Here is a 17138-nt window from a genome sequence, read left to right as displayed (position 1 = left end):
AACTCAATTTCTCCACCAAGCCCATCAAGAGCTAGCCATGCTACTATCACTTATGTAAGCATGCACCTCTAAGAGCCACTTTAAAGCCATCATGTGTACCGAAACCAAAAGTCTTCAATCCATCAATATGCACTTCTCTAGGAGAGTGTCTTACTGCTCACCTAGCCTTCCTTTTACCAAGAGTCAGCAGTTTATAGAATTAACAAAAGTATCCTTTCAACAGTAACCTTTTTATTTTCTCTGATCTTGTGCATCCTTTTGAATTTTTGCACAACCAAGGGATTGACTTACTTTCTTTTATCATGACCCAACCCAATGGGTCGTGACCAGCACTAAGAATTGGATAGGCTTAAGGCCATCAAACAGTAAACTTTAATGTATCCAAAGTCAATAACTAGGCCTAATATAAGGCCTACATAAGCATAAAATACTACAATATAAACTAAGGCAGTCTAGCTCCGCACATACACATATTCATAACCAAATATATAAATGAAGTTGCTAAATCATTGCTAATTAAATTGTGCTATTTTTTTTTTATTGCTAAAATTAGCAATGAAATTATGTCCATTACTAAACTCCATTGTTATTATGTTACTAAATTGTGCGCTAACCATTTACCATAAAAATTAGCAATGAAATTTGTTTATTACTAATCCATTACTAATTTTAATATATGAATTTTGTTTCTATTCCGTTATTAATTAGCAATAGATTAAGTTCGTTATTAATTTTTGTTACTAAATTGTATATTTAAATAATAACTTTTATTTAAATATTCTCAAATATCAACTACTAAAATCTTATAAAAAAAAGGTTAATTGCCAAAAAAAAAGTTTGTCAACTTTTACAATTAAATCCTAAAATTTGCATAATTGCCAATTAAACCATCTTGTTTGATTGATTTCTCAAATTGACTAGACCATCAATAAACCGTTAGTATGTAGTGCTTGGGAGGTAATTGTAATGGCTTTTATTTTGACTATTTTAGTTAGGGGCTACACTTTATAAGCTTGTTAATAACTGATATTAATGGACAATTATTAAGGAGAATCATTGTTCTTTGTTCCAGTGGTTTAATCCACTGTCCGGAGAATGAGCTACTGATACATTTGCTTAAACAAAGAAATACTCTTCTGGAGAAAGTTATAGAATTAGCAACAAAATTATTGAAAAAGATGCAACTCAGTGAATATTGTGATTAAAATGATACATTAATTAATGATTTGCAGAGCAAAGTTAAACTATTAATAAAGACAAAAAAAAAGTATAACAGAATTTGATTTATAATTTCTTAATTGTTGAAATATACTAATAGTTTATTGACAGTTAAGTCAATTTGAGACATTAATCAAACATGAGAGAGTGACAATTATACAAATTTTAAGATTTAATTACAAAAATTGAAAAACTTTTTTTTTTTTTGCAGTTAACCCTTTTTTTTGTAAGATTTTAGTAGTTTAAATTTAAGATTATTTAAAATTAATTTTTATATAAAAAATATAAAAATAAACATAAAAAAGTGGCGTGCCACAAGTCAACTTTTTAAGCCCTCTCATTATACTAATTGGAACACTCTTACAAAACTATTTTTAATGCTTAGCTTTAATATGCGAATGTATTATATTTTATATATCATATTTTCATAATCATATTATAAAATTGGATAAAGTACAATTTAGCCACTGAGATCTAATAAAACTTACAACTTAGTCCATTTAATTTCAAAATCAAGTAATTTAGTCCTTGAGATTTGATAAATCTACAATTTTGTCCCTGCCATTAGAATTTCAATAAAGTTACTGTTAATTCTAGAAAAAATGATCAAAATACCTGTAACTCTATTTTCAATCTGAAAAAAATTTAGTCCTTAAGATTTTATTTTATTGAAAATTTAATCCCTAAAATTTGGTTAAACGTACAAATTAGTCCCAATAGACCAATCAATTTAGTCCTTGACATTTTAATAAATCTATAAGTTAGTACCTACCATTACAATTATGGTTAATTCCCCATTAAATTTTGCAAAAATATCAAGATGCTTTTAACACTATTTTTAATATAAAAACAATTTAGTACTTGAAGATTTATTTTAATAATTGCATCAATATTCTTTTTTTTCTTTTATATATATATATATATAAATTATTAAAATAATAATGACAAATAGAATTTTACAAATTTAATAGGTCTAATTTATAAATAGTTATAATATTTAAGGATAAACTTGTAAGTTATGTGGATGATTTTTCAATTAACCAAAATTTTTAAGAATCTTAAAGTAATTAATTCATATTTTAATAATTTAAGTTTAAAATTTTTTAATTTAATGGGACCCATATTTTAAAAATATAAGGACTAAATTGTTAATAAATTAAAACCTCAAGGACTAAATTATTAAGAAAATAAAACCTTAGAGAATAAATTATTTTCGAATTAAAAATAAAGATAAATGTATTTTGGTTATTTTTGCTAAAACCAAGGGTAACTTTATTGCAATTCTATTAGCAAGGATTAAATTATAAGTTTTGTCAAATCTCAAATGCTAAATTGATTAGTTTTTAAAATATAGAGACTAAGTTGTAAGTTTTATCAAATCTCAAAAATTAAATTATTGTTTACTCTATAAAATTTTGTTAATGATAAAATTTTTAATTAATTATATTTTTATTTCAAATGTTAATAAATAGATAGGTTGAATAATATATTATTTTTTAAATGATGAAAAATAAAATAGAAAAATGTCACGTGATGATATTTGAATTACTGCTATTAAAATTCTTTTATATATATATATATTAAAAATAATTCACTCTTTTTATAATATGACAAAATTTGGTTGAAAAAATTATTATTAGTAATGTTTTATAATTTTTAAAATTGTAAAAGAATTGTATCTATATCATGAGGTGTGACGAAATTTTTACGTTGGTTGCTTAAACTATAGGGGAATTAAACTCATGAGCCATACTATGAAGTTGTGGGAGAGAGTTGTGGAACATCGACTACGTCATGACACTTCTATCTCTCTCAATCAATTTGGTTTCATGCCAGGTCGTTCAACTATGGAAGCGATCTTTCTCATTAGAAGCTTAATGGAGAAATATAAAGATGTGAAGAAAGATCTACACATGGTTTTTATCGATTTGGAGAAGGTTTATGATAGTGTTTCAAGAGATGTCTTATGGAGAGTGTTAGAACAAAAAAATGTATCTATTAGGTACATACAAGTGTTGAAAGATATGTATGAAGGAGCAACTACTATTGTGCGTACAGTGGGAGGGGACACAAGAGATTTTCCTATCTCAATTGGATTACTCCAAGGTTCAGCTATAAGCCCTTACTTTTTACATTAATTTTAGATGAATTAACAAAACATATGCAAGAGAGTAGCCCTTGGTGCATTATGTTTACAGATTATATAGTTCTGATAGATGAGACGCGAGAAGGAATCAATAGAAAGTTAGAGCTTTGGAGAAGTACTCTAGAGTCAAGGGATTTTAAGTTAAGTAGAATGAAGACAGAATACATGCATTGCAAGTTCAAGAAGGCCGAATCGTGATAGGAAGGAGTTAGTTTGGATGGAGTGGTACTGCCTCAAAGTAATCACTTTAAATATCTCGACTCAATCCTTCAACTAGATGAGGGATGTGAGGAGGAAGTTAGTCATAGGATTAAAGCCGGATGGTTGAAGTGGAGAAGTGCCACAGAAGTTTTGTGACCACAAAATTCTCAATAAGTTGAAAGTAAAATTTTACTGTACAGCCATACGACCGGCCATGTTATATAGTAGTGAGTGTTGAGCACTGAAGGAGTTGTATGTGTCTAAGATAAGAGTTGCGAAGATAAGAATGTTAAGGTGGATGAGTGGTCATACTAGACTAGATAAAGTCCGTAATGAAAGTATTAGAGAAAAGGTAGGAGTGGTGCCAATTGAGGATAAGTTGAGAGTAGGAAGATTGAGGTGGTTTGGTCATGTGAAGCGTAGACATACGGATGCTTCAGTTAGATAAGTATAACACATTAGGTTAGAGGATTAAAAAAAAAGGGTAGACATAAATTGACTTGGAGGATAGTAGTACAATATGATCCAGAAGCATTAAACATTTCCAAGAATTTAACCCAAAATCGTTTAGAATGGAGAAAGAGAATCTATATACCCGACCCCAAATGAATTTTAGATAATTATTTTTTTAGAAATAATATTTTAGTAGTTAAAATTTAAAAATATTTAAATAAAAAATTAATATTTAATATAAGAAGTTAATTTTTTATAAAAAAAATAAATATAAAAAATAAGTTATATCATGTGGTACTTCTTTTCGCTCTCTATTAAGAGAGGTGGCATATTTTTGTGAAGTTATTTTTTTGCCTCAGTAAAAAATAAAAATTGAATTGAATTATTATATAATCACATTACTTTTATTTTGTTTTTTAAGTTTTTTAAAATAATTTTTTTAGCTAAATATTCACTAACTATATTTACAACATGGGAATATAAAAAAATTAAATTAAATTCATACAAATTTATATTTTCTAATACATAAGAGTTGCGTCCTTTTGATTTTGGCGTATTGTTTAGACCAAAGAGTTTCACTTAATCAACTTTTTTTTTTTTCTTATTGTAATTTTAATATACAAATTTTTTTTAATACAATTGAAATTAATATTTAGTTAATGATCCTAAATAAATACATATTTTCTTCAGATTTTTATTTTTTATATATATAATATTTTTATTATTTTTCATAAAATCGAATACACAATTTCACACCTGAATTTTCTTAAAAACATTTTATGACATCCTCAATTTTTAAAATATCTCTTAACATGCCTCAATTTCTATAAAGTGAAATTAAAATACCCTTAAAATGAGTATAAATTCCATTCACGCTTATATCGTAATTTGTCGACTGAAATGTAAGGTGAATTTTAATTTCATTTTTACACATGAAAACATTTACATTAAACGTTTTAAAAATTTAAAATATAACCAAAATTTTTAGTAAAATTTAAAAATGAACTTATTTATTCAACATTTTTCATATTAAACTTAGGATATCATGTTCTAATTTAAAAAAATAACTGCATAATATATTCCAATTTGAAAAATAATTGTATCAATTAATCTTATTTTTTGCTATTAACTAAGTTTTAACTATCCTAACATGGGAAAGTTTTAGAGAATGCTTATAGTTCTCATGTATAATCAAATTTGTTGATTTGATATTATTGATATTAAATTTAATATCCAACTAATAAATTAGAATTCAATTAACAAGAAACAGAGGAAATTTAGTTTAAAAAATATTTTCTTAAAATGAGTTATTTAATCAGAAATTCATAACAAATATTAAATGATATACGCAAGAATACTTCTACATAAATAATCGATAAGGTGATAGATAAGAAATTACTCTAATGGGCAACCTTGGTGATTTCGCTATATCTGCAACTATTCTATTCTAACTTTTAGTTTCAGCATCTCCCGATAATCTTCAACTTTTGTAATTCTGCTCATGGTTGAGGGGAAAAAAATGGCAGTCGGGCAACAACCAGCTCTCATTCGACTTTAAACAATAACAGCTTACAATACATCCCATTTGTCAGCCACAGCCTCACAAATCCTTGAGATACACCAGGCAGCGCTCAGCGGATATCCAGAAACTGGTGGGAAAAAAATTAAGCCATAAATGAACTGGTCGGAATGCAAATAATATATATATATATATATATGGATGGTACAATCTTAAGTGAAGTTGATGCTATCAGATAAATATCCCCATGACATGAAAAGCAAATTTCTAATGAAAATAATGAAATCACTGCCCAAATCCCATGCATATTAGTGAACATACCAAACCATGTTAATTAATGGATTCTCAACATGAATTGTATGCCAACATCCAGGACAACTTCGTATAATTGTGCTCCAAAAAGCTACAAAAGATTGTGATGTAGGAAAAGAAAAATAAGCTCAGTTAGTTTTCCTATTTTAAGTTGGTTGGTTTTGGTTTTGGTTTTTTGGTTTCTTATTTTAAAAAGGATTCTTATTCCTCTTAGTTATTTTTTTGTTTAGGGTCTTCACTTCCTTTTCTCAGCAGATTTAGGATTCCACATGAAATATAAAAGCATGTCTTTCTGTTATTTTGTATCAGACTTCAAAATTTTACTAAGAACAGAGAATCAATACCCAGTTTCAGAGTTCCTTATGTTTAGAAAATCAGTGTTTGCTAATTTTCTTTAGCAATTCACTGCATATGTTGGCATCAGAGCAGGAATATCTGATGTGGCAGACAAAGTAGGACACAACCAGCCTATTGCTCAAGAACAAGGGCTGTCACAGCTGCAGGCTATGGAACAGAGATTCAAAGTGACAAATGGAGGAAATCTGCAACAGGCTGGATGCAATTAGGATGGGTGATAATGAGTGCAGAAGATGGAGGAAGAGGAGAACAAGAATATGCTCACAACCCATCTGCTGCTCAACGTAATCCAGCAGGCTGTAGACCAACTGTTAGCAATGATGAATTTGATCAGGAAAATGGTGGCTACGCTCAGGTTGTTGGAACTCGTGGTAATAAGAGACAAAAGACTTGGCAAGAACATGGAGAGAATAGACAAAATCAGTGGGAACCTTAAGAATTCCGTTTGAAAGTTTATATCCCAACTTTTAACGGAAACTTTATCATTGAGCAGTGTTATTGAGGTGAGGCAACAAGAAACCGTATGGCCTTAGCTGGGGTCTACAAGAATTTATTGATGATTTTGTAGCTCGCACGGCTCAAGGATCTCCAACCAGTACTATATGGGTTACTTTCTCAACGGATTATGAGAGGACATCCAAGTAAGAACTGTCAAGATGAAATGGACATCCCAGATGGATGTGGCAATGGACATCCCAGATGGATGTGGCAAGGAAAATAGAACGGGAGCTGAAGCTTCAATCATCAGAGATGTTCTTAACCAGAAACGAGGAAGGAGGAATCATGGTTTTAAATAGCAGACATTACATAACAACCATTATGTAAAGGAAAATTGCCCTACCATTACTGTTATCGTTGTTAAATAACGGGATTTTAAAATTTGGTGCATAACAGCCGTTACTAAAAGGTAAAGGCTATCACCGACTATTACTTAAAGGCCGTAACAACCTTTATTCTTGTAAGGCAAGTTTTGATATTCACAATACATACATTGCATTAGGTTGATTAGACATCTTGAATGTGGATCAAGTTCATGAATATTCACAATATCTCTTGGTGCACGATGTTTGCAGATAACATAGTTTTGATAGATGAGACACGAGAAGGAGTCAATAGAAAGCTAGAGCTTTGGAAAAGTACTCTAGAGTCAAAGGGCTTTAAGTTAAGTAGAACTAAGACAGAATACATACATTGCAAGTTCAGTGAAGGCCAAACTGGTGATAGGGAAGGAGTTAACTTGGATAGAGTGGTACTGTCCCAAAGTAATCACTTCAAATATCTCGACTCAGTTCTTCAAGTAGATGAGGGATGTGAGGAGGATATTAGTCATAGGATTAAAGCTGGATGGTTGAAGTTGAGACATGCCACAAGAGTTTTATGTGATCGCAAAATTCCCAATAAGTTGAAAGGAAAATTTTACCGTACAGCCATACGACTGGCCATGTTATATGGTAGAGAGTGTTGACATCAAGGAATCGTATATATGTAAAATGAGAGTTGCGAAGATGAGAATGTTAAGGTCAATGAATGGCCATACTAGACTAGATAAAGTCCGTAATGATTATGAGAGAATTAGAGAAAAGGTAGGAGTGGTGCCAATTGAGGATAAGTTGAGAGAAGAGAGATTGAGGTGGTTTGGTCATGTGAAGCATAGACACACGGAGGCTCTAGTTAGACAAGTAGAGCACATTAGGTTAGAGGATAGAAAGAAAAGAAAGAATAAACCTAAATTGACTTGGAGAAAAGTAATACAACATGACCTAGAAGCATTACACATTTCGGAGGATTTAATCCAAAATCATTTAAAGTGGAGAAAGAGAATCTATGTAGCCGACCTCAAATTTTTGGGATAAAAGCTTAATTGAGTTGAATTGAGTTGTAGTGAACTGTTATGCTAAGACAGATAAGAACCAATCATAATGCATAGGGCTATTAAAAATTTCCCCATCTATGGCCAAGAAATCCTGCAACCTTCTCTCCAATAGATTAAAAGTAAGAATAGTACTAATTGTCCCCTAAAATCAATCTACTTGTTTTGGTAATCCAATTGCTAACATTATCCAATTAGGTTTCCATTGCCCATCTTAGCGATAATCTGCACTTGTTGGAAATGGATTCAAACCATAAAATAGAAGAAAAGCTGAATATAATTCAGAAAGCCAACCAAATTAACTCAAATCTAAGTATAACCAGACTTACGAGTCTAAATTCCAGAAATAAGCAAAAGTATTGACAAGAAGACAGGCATGCATGCTATACATTACTTTTCTTGTTAATCAGATATAAAAGCAAGAAAATACTTGATAAGAAAGTGTTACAATTGCATTAAGTCAGCTTTTGATCCATAGCCTTCAACACAGCCAGATCTTGATGGATAAGACTTGGATCTTTACATGAACTAAAAATTGTGAGCCATCAGCTTATAAGATTTAGACTAAGGAACAGGAAAAGTGGGGAGGGAAAAAGCTATCACAAAAGCACGGGCAAAACAAGAATTTTTGTTTTAATATAAAATGGAAAAATTCACATGCACAATAAGAAAAATGCAAATTTTAATAGAAATATAATTACATAAAAGGAAGTAAGTGATCTAGGAAGAACTTACTTGCTATGAAATCATCTATATAATCACAATCAATTTTTCCAAGGGCCATTGCACCAACCTGGAATTATAAGGTGAGAGATCAGGCTACAAGTCTCAATGAGAAAGCAAGTGGTATAAAAGCCATTGTTAGTTTTGAACATACCACAAAAACAATATCCACATCATCACTGACTGCAGCTACATACTTGTTCATTTTAACCAGTTTTTCTGAACTATATGAGAACCCTGATGCAAAATCCAGAAAATCTATCATTGCTAGCAAGTAGTAATTGTCCATTAAAGGGAACAGCCGAAAAACTTGAAGCTTACCTATTTTACGAGAGTTGACAGGCAGGTACTGGGTCACAGGATTCTTGATTACACGCAAAAGCTTCTCACGCTTACCAACAGCAGTTATACTCAGTTGCTGAAGCAGCTGCACTGCAAGATTTAATAAGGTAGTAAACAGTAAGAGCACCTCAAAGCAAACAAAAGATCATGACAATCAGCATTATATTTAAGTGACTGGATCAGATTAGCTTAACTTACACATAATTCCAGCAAATCGTTTATAAGTCCTTGGTATACGCACATGTGGTTTAACTTCAAAAAGAACACCCTTATCTGTTTTCACATACACAGCTCGCAACCTCCCAGCCTTATTTACTGGACTATCTAATATTGATAGGAGAGCCCGGCATCATCATCAACAATCATAACATAAGAAACAAAATTAATTTGAAATGAGGTTTTAACATGGCAAAAAAAATTTCCATGTCATCCCTATTCCAAAATGATTTCTTCCTTTCAGAAATAACATATCATTAACTTTAGCCTCCACCTGGTTTGTTTGCGCTTTCTAAAATGCACTTTTTACTGATTTCGATTTTGCTTAAAAACAAATGTAAGAATAAGAAAGTATAACACTTCATAAGAGAGAGAGAGAGAGAGAGAGAGAGAGAGAGAGAATTATTGATTTATATTTCAATAAATTGTTTGCTTTTATTGCATGTTTAACAAATTTCGCTTTTTGGATTTTGCTCAGAAAAAGAAAAGCAAGCTAACCAAAAGAAGCCTCAGTTATTAAGGCAACTCACATCATTGACCAACATTTATACTGTGTCTATAACCAAATAAAACCGAGACCAATAATGGTTCTAAACTGGGACTTAAAGAAAAATCATTGGCGGCAAACAATAGCAATGAATCCTAAAATGCACTAACCTGATAAACAATATCAGGCCTATAATCAGCTGGATTTTTGTTATTTTTCCGCAAGAAATTTGCATGATCGTCAGAATTCAAAATCTGGTAACTCTGCACGAAGAGAACTAATTAGATAGAGTAGAAATCTTGGACAAAAATCTACAATCTTAAGAGCCTAAAGCCATAATTCGACTCCAATTAATGCAATTTACAGTCACACAACTCTAAACATCTATATTCATTTATGCAAAACTTTCATCGACCCAAAAGCATCTATAAGAAAAAAGGACCCCAATGAGCATTACACACCTTTCCAACTTTAGCAACTTCCAAAGAGGCCCTCTCAAGCACAAATATAAGCCCAGGCTTTTTTGTTTTTAAATCACTTGGAACAATTGGGATGCCTGCCATTTCATGTGTTTGCCCTTCTAATTCTTCTTCTTCCTTCCCGCTGGTTTCCATAGCCATTTCTTTTTCTTCAACCATAGCTCTTTTCGCTCTTTCTATGGATTGCTCTTCAGCTTCCACTTCATCTTCCTCTTTATCATATCTCTCCTCTCTCTTCTTCCGCTTCTGCCCCTTTATCCCACATGGCCGTAACATTTCTTCACTTCCCAATAAATTAGCCTTCAACTAGAAAACAAAAAATAATAAATTCAAAGAAATGGGGGAGACCGAGACTACAAGTTCATGAAAACAAATTTTGTGTTCTTTTCTTTTCTTTCTTTGAGTCTCCATCTTGGTATTAAAATTGCAGCAAAATTCACAAGACCAACAAATTAAAACCTCTGTTACTCGCACACAATCTTATGCAAACATAAAGAGAGAGAGAGAGAGAGAGAGAGAGAGAGAGAGAGAGAGAGAGAATAACCAGATAAGTATGGAGGTTGAACCAAATAGTACAATGGGTAGGGTACCCAGGAATTTCAATTTATCTGAACCCAAACCCGTGAAGAATATAACTACCCATGCCTGTCTCAAACCCAAATGAAATATATATTTCATTACCCCAACCCATACCAAATCCGATAACTAGTAACAGCATACTTCCCTAACCGGCCCAAACCCATTATTTTATTATCCTTTTTGCTGGAAAATAAGGGGGGAAAAAGATAGGAAACCTGAACCTGAAACTATAGAGAAACTTCAATAAAGTGTTGCAAAAGAAAAACTTTTAGAAACAATTAAACATATCACATTAAATATTCACCAAAGTTTATATAATTTAAACAAACATAATACATAAAACATGATAAAAATATTAATCATAGTATATAAATTGTATCAAACATGTCAAATAACAACATATTAAATCACGAATTATAAAACAACAAGTTCATAAATACAACACTAATCTTTTGAAATATTCATGGAAACGTAATCTTTACAACTCTCAGATGGCCGAGAAACAGAGGCAGCCTCACTGTTACCTAATGTTGACATCTCAAAATACCCTAAATAGCAGAAGCCAATGTTAAGCAATTATTACGGAAAAAATGTTAAGCAAATTATAATTATAAGATTATAACTTAAAGAATAAGAAATGGTACTAAATGTTGACATAAATTATCAGCAGCAGCCAGCAAGTTCTCAACTTGAAGAAATGATTTGAAGGTGATAGCATCAATCAAGAACAAATGAAATTAGTGTAGATTCTCTTCATTCAAAATGATTTTAAGCTAAATTCTCTTGAAATATGTAATGCCTCAAGTCATATCAGACTACTATCAGCTCCAAGTTAATTTAGGTCTACCTTTTTTTTTAATCCTCTAAATCAATGTGTTATACTTTGTCTAACTGGCCCGTATGTCTACGTCACACGACTCAAACCACCCTAATCTTCCTACTTCCTAACTTATCCTCAATTGGCATCACTCTACCTTTCTTTAATACTTCATTACTTGACTTTATCTATTCAAGATATTCACTCATCCACCTTAACATTCTCATCTTCGCACTTTTTATCTTAGACACACATACCGACTTCTTCAAGACTCAACACTCACTACCATATAACATGGCCATTGTATGGACTCCGTGACAAAGAAAATTTTACTAACTTATTGAGAATTTTGTGGTCACATAAAACTCGTGGCACTTCCTACTCTTTTAACCATCCCGCTTTAATCCTATGACTAACTTCCTCCTCACATCCTCTTCTAGTTGAATGATCAATCGAGATATTTAAAGTGATTACTTTAGCAGCATCTAATTCATCCAAACTAACTCATTCCCTATCACCAGCTCCTACTTTCACCTAACTTGCACCATGTATTCCGTCTTCATTCTACTTAACTTCTAAAATCCTTTGACTCTAGAGTACTTCTCCAAAGCCTAACTTTCTATTGACTCCTTCTCGGCCTCATCTATCGAACTATATATAATCCCCAGTAAACATAATGCAAGATACTCTCTTGTATATATTTGTTAATTCATCTAAAATTCAATATAAAAAATGAGAACATAAACATTTGAACCTTAGTGTCAGATTGAATAGAAAATGCATGTCACCTCGTGTACTTGATAAATGGTGCTCAACCATACATATCTTTAAACACTTGTATGTACTAATAGATACATTTTTGTTCTAGCACTCTCCATAAGACATCTCTTGAAACACTATCATAAACCTTCTCAGTAGTAAACCATGTGTAAATCTTTCTTCACATCTTTATATTTCTCCATTAAACTTCTAATGAGGAAGATAAAATTATATAGTTAGAGCGACCTGGCATGGGAAACCAAATTGATTGAGAGAGATAGGGTATCGTAGTGTCATGGCGTGTCGATGTTCCCACAACTCACTCCCACAACTTCATAGTATGGCTCATGAGTTTAATTCCCCTATAGTTAAAAAGCAACTAGCGTAAAAATTTAAATCACACCTTATGATGCTAGATACTGATTCTTTTACAATTTTAAAAATTATAAAACATTACTAATAATAATTTTTCAACCAAATTTTGTCATATTATAAAAAGTGAATTATTTTTAATATATATATATATATATATAAAAGAATTTTAATAACGGTAATTCAAATATCATCACGTGGCATTTTCTATTTTATTTTCATCATTTAAAAAATAATATATTATTCAACCTATCTATTTATTAACATTTGAAATAAAAATATAATTAATTAAAAATTTTATCATTAACAAAATTTTATAGAGCAAACAATAATTTAATTCTTGAGATTTGATAAAACATACAACTTAGTCTCTATATTTTAAAAACTAATCAATTTAACATATGAGAGTTGACAAACTTATAATTTAATCCTTGCTAATAGAATTCTGTAAAGTTACCCTTGGTTTTAGCAAAAATAACCAAAATACATTTATCTTTATTTTTAATTCGAAAATAATTTATTCTCTAAGGTTTTATTTTCTTAATAATTTAGTCCTTGAGGTTTTAATTTATTAACAATTTAGTCCTTATATTTTTAAAATATGGGTCCCATTAAATTAAAAAATTTTAAATTTAAATTATTAAAATATGAATTAATTACTTTAAGATTCTTAAAAATTTTGGTTAATTGAAAAATCATCCACATAACTTACAAATTTAACCTTAAATATTATAACTATTAATAAATTAGACCTATTAAATTTGTAAAATTCTATTTGTCATTATTATTTTAATAATATATATATATATACATATATATATATATATATATATATATATATATATATATAAAAGAAAAAAAATGAATATGGATGCAATTATTAAAATAAATCTTCAAGTACTAGATTGTTTTTAAATTAAAAATAGTGTTAAAAGCATCATGATATTTTTGCAAAAATTAATGGGGAATTAACCATAATTGTAATGGTAGGGACTAACTTATAGATTTATTAAAATGTCAAGGACTAAATTGATTGGTCTATTGGGACTAATTTGTACGTTTAATCAAATTTTAGGGATTAAATTTTCAATAAAATAAAATCTTAAGGACTAAATTTTTTTCAGATTGAAAATAGAGTTACAGGTATTTTGATCATTTTTTTCTAGAATTAACAGTAACTTAATTGAAATTCTAATGGCAGGGACTAAATTGTAGATTTGTCAAATCTCAAGGACTAAATTACTTGATTTTGAAATTAAATGGACTAAGTTGTAAGTTTTATTAGATCTCAGTGGCTAAATTGTACTTTATCCAATTTTGTAATATGATTATGAAAATATGATATATAAAATATAATACATTTGCATATTAAAGCTAAGCATTAAATAATTTTGTAAGAGTGTTCCAATTAGTATAATGAGAGGGTTTAAAAAGTTGACTTGTGGCACGCCACTTTTTTATGTTTATTTTTATATTTTTTATGTAAAAATTAATATTAAATAATAACTTTTATTTAAATAATCTTAAATTTAAACTACTAAAATCTTACAAAAAAAAGGGTTAACTGCAAAAAAAAAAGAAGTTTTTCAAATTTTGTAATTAAATCTTAAAATTTGTATAATTGTCACTCTCTCATGTTTGATTAATGTCTCAAATTGACTTAACTGTCAATAAACTATTAGTATATTTCAACAAATAAGAAATTATAAATCAAATTCTGTTATACTTTTTTTTTGTCTTTATTAATACTTTAACTTTGCTCTGCAAATCATTAATTAATGTATCATTTTAATCATACTATTCAGCGAGTTGCATCTTTTCAATAATTTTGTTGCTAATTCTATAACTTTCTCTGAAGAGTATTTCTTTGTTTAAGCAAATGTATCAAGAGCTCATTCTCGGACGATGGATTAAACGACTGGAACAAAGAACAATGATTCTCCTTAATAATTGTCCATTAATATCAGTTATTAACAAGCTTATAAAGTGTAGCCCCTAACTAAAATAGTCAAAATAAAAGCCATTACAATTACCTCCCAAGCACTACATACTAACGGTTTATTGATGGTCGAGTCAATTTGAGAAATCAATCAAACAAGATGGTTTAATTGGCAATTATGCAAACTTTAGGTTTTAATTGTACAATTAACAAACTTTTTTGGCAATTAACCTTTTTATAAGATTTTAGTAGTTGATATTTGAGAATATTTAAATAAAAGTTATTATTTAAATATACAATTTAGTAACAAAAATTAATATGAACTTAATCTATTGCTAATTAGTAACGGAATAGAAATAAAATTCATATATTAAAATTAGTAATGGATTAGTAATAAACAAATTTCATTGCTAATTTTTATGGTAAATGGTTAGCGCACAATTTAGTAACATAATAACAATGGAGTTTAGTAATGGACATAATTTCATTGCTAATTTTAGCAATAAAAAAAATAGCACAATTTAATTAGCAACGATTTAGCAACTTCATTTATATATTTGGTTATGAATATGTGTATGTGCGGAGCTAGACTGCCTTAGTTTATATTGTAGTATTTTATGCTTATGTAGGCCTTATATTAGGCTTAGTTATCGGCTTTGGATACATTAAAGTTTACTGTTTGATGGCCTTAAGCCTATCAATTCTTAGTCTTGGTCATGACCCATTAGGTTGGGTCATGATAAAGAAAAGTAAGTCAATCCCTTGGTTGTGCAAAAATTCAAAGGATGCACAAGATCGGAGAAAATAAAAGGTTCTTGTTGAAAGGATACTTTTGTTAAGTCTATAAGCTCGACTCTTGGTAAAAGGAAGGCTAGTTGAGCAGTAAGACACTCTCCTAGAGAAGTGCATATTGATGGATTGAAGACTTTTGGTTTCGGTACACATGATGGCTTTAAAGTGGCTCTTAGAGGCACATGCTTACATAAGTGATAGTAGCATGGCTAGCTCTTGATGGGCTTGGTGGAGAAATTGAGTTATTTGTGATGCCTCAAATACTTAGTTTAAGAAAAAGGCTTCTTTTCAAGGGGAGCAAGCCTAGTGTAAAAGAGATGACATTTAAGGAAGAAATTTTTGGGAAAAATGTAAGTGTGAGTGAGATATAATGCCTACTTGCAAAAAGAGATGAGATGAGATGAGTAGAGAACATATAAATAGAAATAACCCATACACCTATTACCTTAAGGTTTTTGGTTGGATGTAGTGTCAAGTGTATCAATGTGGTTCTTTCACAAGGTCTATCAATAAGGATTCTCCCAATGCATTTTGTGCTCCTTGGATCTCTAATATATGAGAGATATCTCAAACACCAACCAAAACATATAAATTGTTCCTATAAAGGTTGTCAAGTATCGATAGTGAAACTTAAGAGTGAATGACTATTCTTTTATTATTGATAAGTCTGAAGGAAAGGTTAAGAATGTATTTAGCTTGACTCTTACTCATGAAAAGAATTTGAATAGTGGAGAGGAACTCTTGAAGTGTATCTTTAAGGAATGGACATGGAACCATCATAAATCCATAAATCCAAGTGTTTGATATTCTCTTCCCTTGCATTTTTATTTTCAACACTTTTACCTTGAGTTAAATGTAGACTTTGTGTTAAGGAATGCTCAATTATGATATGTGAATATTTTATATGGTTGGTTTATTGATTTTATACTTCAAATAGCTTGATTTTCTATTTCTTTGGCTATGCATTTAAGAATTATATTCTACTATATTTAAGAGCCAAAACAGAGGACATTGCTTTATTCTTTGCGACACTCATTTGAACTAAATGCTATGATCATTTGCTGCACATAAATCATCTTTGTTACATAGACTTTAGATTGTCTAACCTTGATTTTTCATGTAAGCAATGGACAAAAAATTAAAAAAATAGCTCAATTCACCTTTCTTAAATTCTATTTTTTTGCTATAATATATACTATGATCAGTATGTTATATGTGTGAGTGTGGAGAAATTATAAAATAAAATAGTGATTCCACGTAGGATGCTCTACATGGAATGGCAAGCCAATAGAATATAGACAAGTGTATATAAAGGGGTCCCATCAAATAAAACTATCAGATGGTGTATTTTCAAAAAAAATAATTACTCAACCGTTTTAAATATTTGTCAATATCTAATTGGTTTGTTATTCCATGTAAACTGTCTGCATAGAATCATGGATTTACCATATAATTACTCGTGAGTGTGGCTATTCTTATTATAATTATTTTGATGAGTTTTGTGATGACATGGATCTAAAGATAGTTTTTGTATTACTAAAGATAGACTTATGTGCA

At 30.0% G+C, this 17138-nt stretch overlaps 1 protein-coding gene across 7 annotated transcripts; it reads right to left on the bottom strand.

Annotated features, from left to right (window-relative positions):
* Positions 1-5294: 5294 nt before the first annotated feature.
* Positions 5295-11447, bottom strand: LOC110667159 (uncharacterized). Of its 7 annotated transcripts, none has more exons than XR_009146993.1 (8): positions 10306-10839; positions 10016-10107; positions 9340-9485; positions 9121-9231; positions 8954-9036; positions 8812-8869; positions 8507-8604; positions 5295-5667 (listed from the first exon to the last, which is right to left on the bottom strand). XR_009146993.1 is itself a non-coding variant. In XM_058142618.1 (8 exons), exons 2-8 carry the CDS (start codon positions 10597-10599, stop codon positions 5588-5590), a joined length of 864 nt encoding a protein of 287 aa, XP_057998601.1. In that variant the 5' UTR covers positions 10600-10629; positions 11385-11447; the 3' UTR covers positions 5295-5587. The 7 variants fall into 7 exon arrangements, 6 of the variants coding, with proteins under 6 accessions (XP_057998601.1, XP_057998604.1, XP_057998603.1 ...); XM_058142618.1 differs by lacking the exon at positions 8507-8604 and adding an exon at positions 11385-11447 and having other exon boundaries at positions 10306-10629; XM_058142621.1 differs by having other exon boundaries at positions 8525-8604.
* Positions 11448-17138: the final 5691 nt, after the last annotated feature.

The sequence above is a fragment of the Hevea brasiliensis genome, unplaced genomic scaffold (assembly GCF_030052815.1).
Source record: "Hevea brasiliensis isolate MT/VB/25A 57/8 unplaced genomic scaffold, ASM3005281v1 Scaf598, whole genome shotgun sequence".
Taxonomy (NCBI): domain Eukaryota; kingdom Viridiplantae; phylum Streptophyta; class Magnoliopsida; order Malpighiales; family Euphorbiaceae; genus Hevea; species Hevea brasiliensis.
This window is presented reverse-complemented; position numbering and strand designations above follow the sequence as displayed.

Bases quoted from the DNA above. Each gene is read 5' to 3' on its own strand.
- LOC110667159 (XM_058142618.1), bottom strand. From the start codon at position 10,599: ATGTTACGGCCATGTGGGATAAAGGGGCAGAAGCGGAAGAAGAGAGAG. The intron at 9,037-9,120 runs GTAAGCTTCAAG...ATTTTGCATCAG, and splicing joins TGTCAACTCTCGTAAAATAG to GGTTCTCATATAGTTCAGAA. The intron at 5,668-8,811 runs GTAAGTTCTTCC...TTTTCCCACCAG, and splicing joins TATAGATGATTTCATAGCAA to TTTCTGGATATCCGCTGAGC.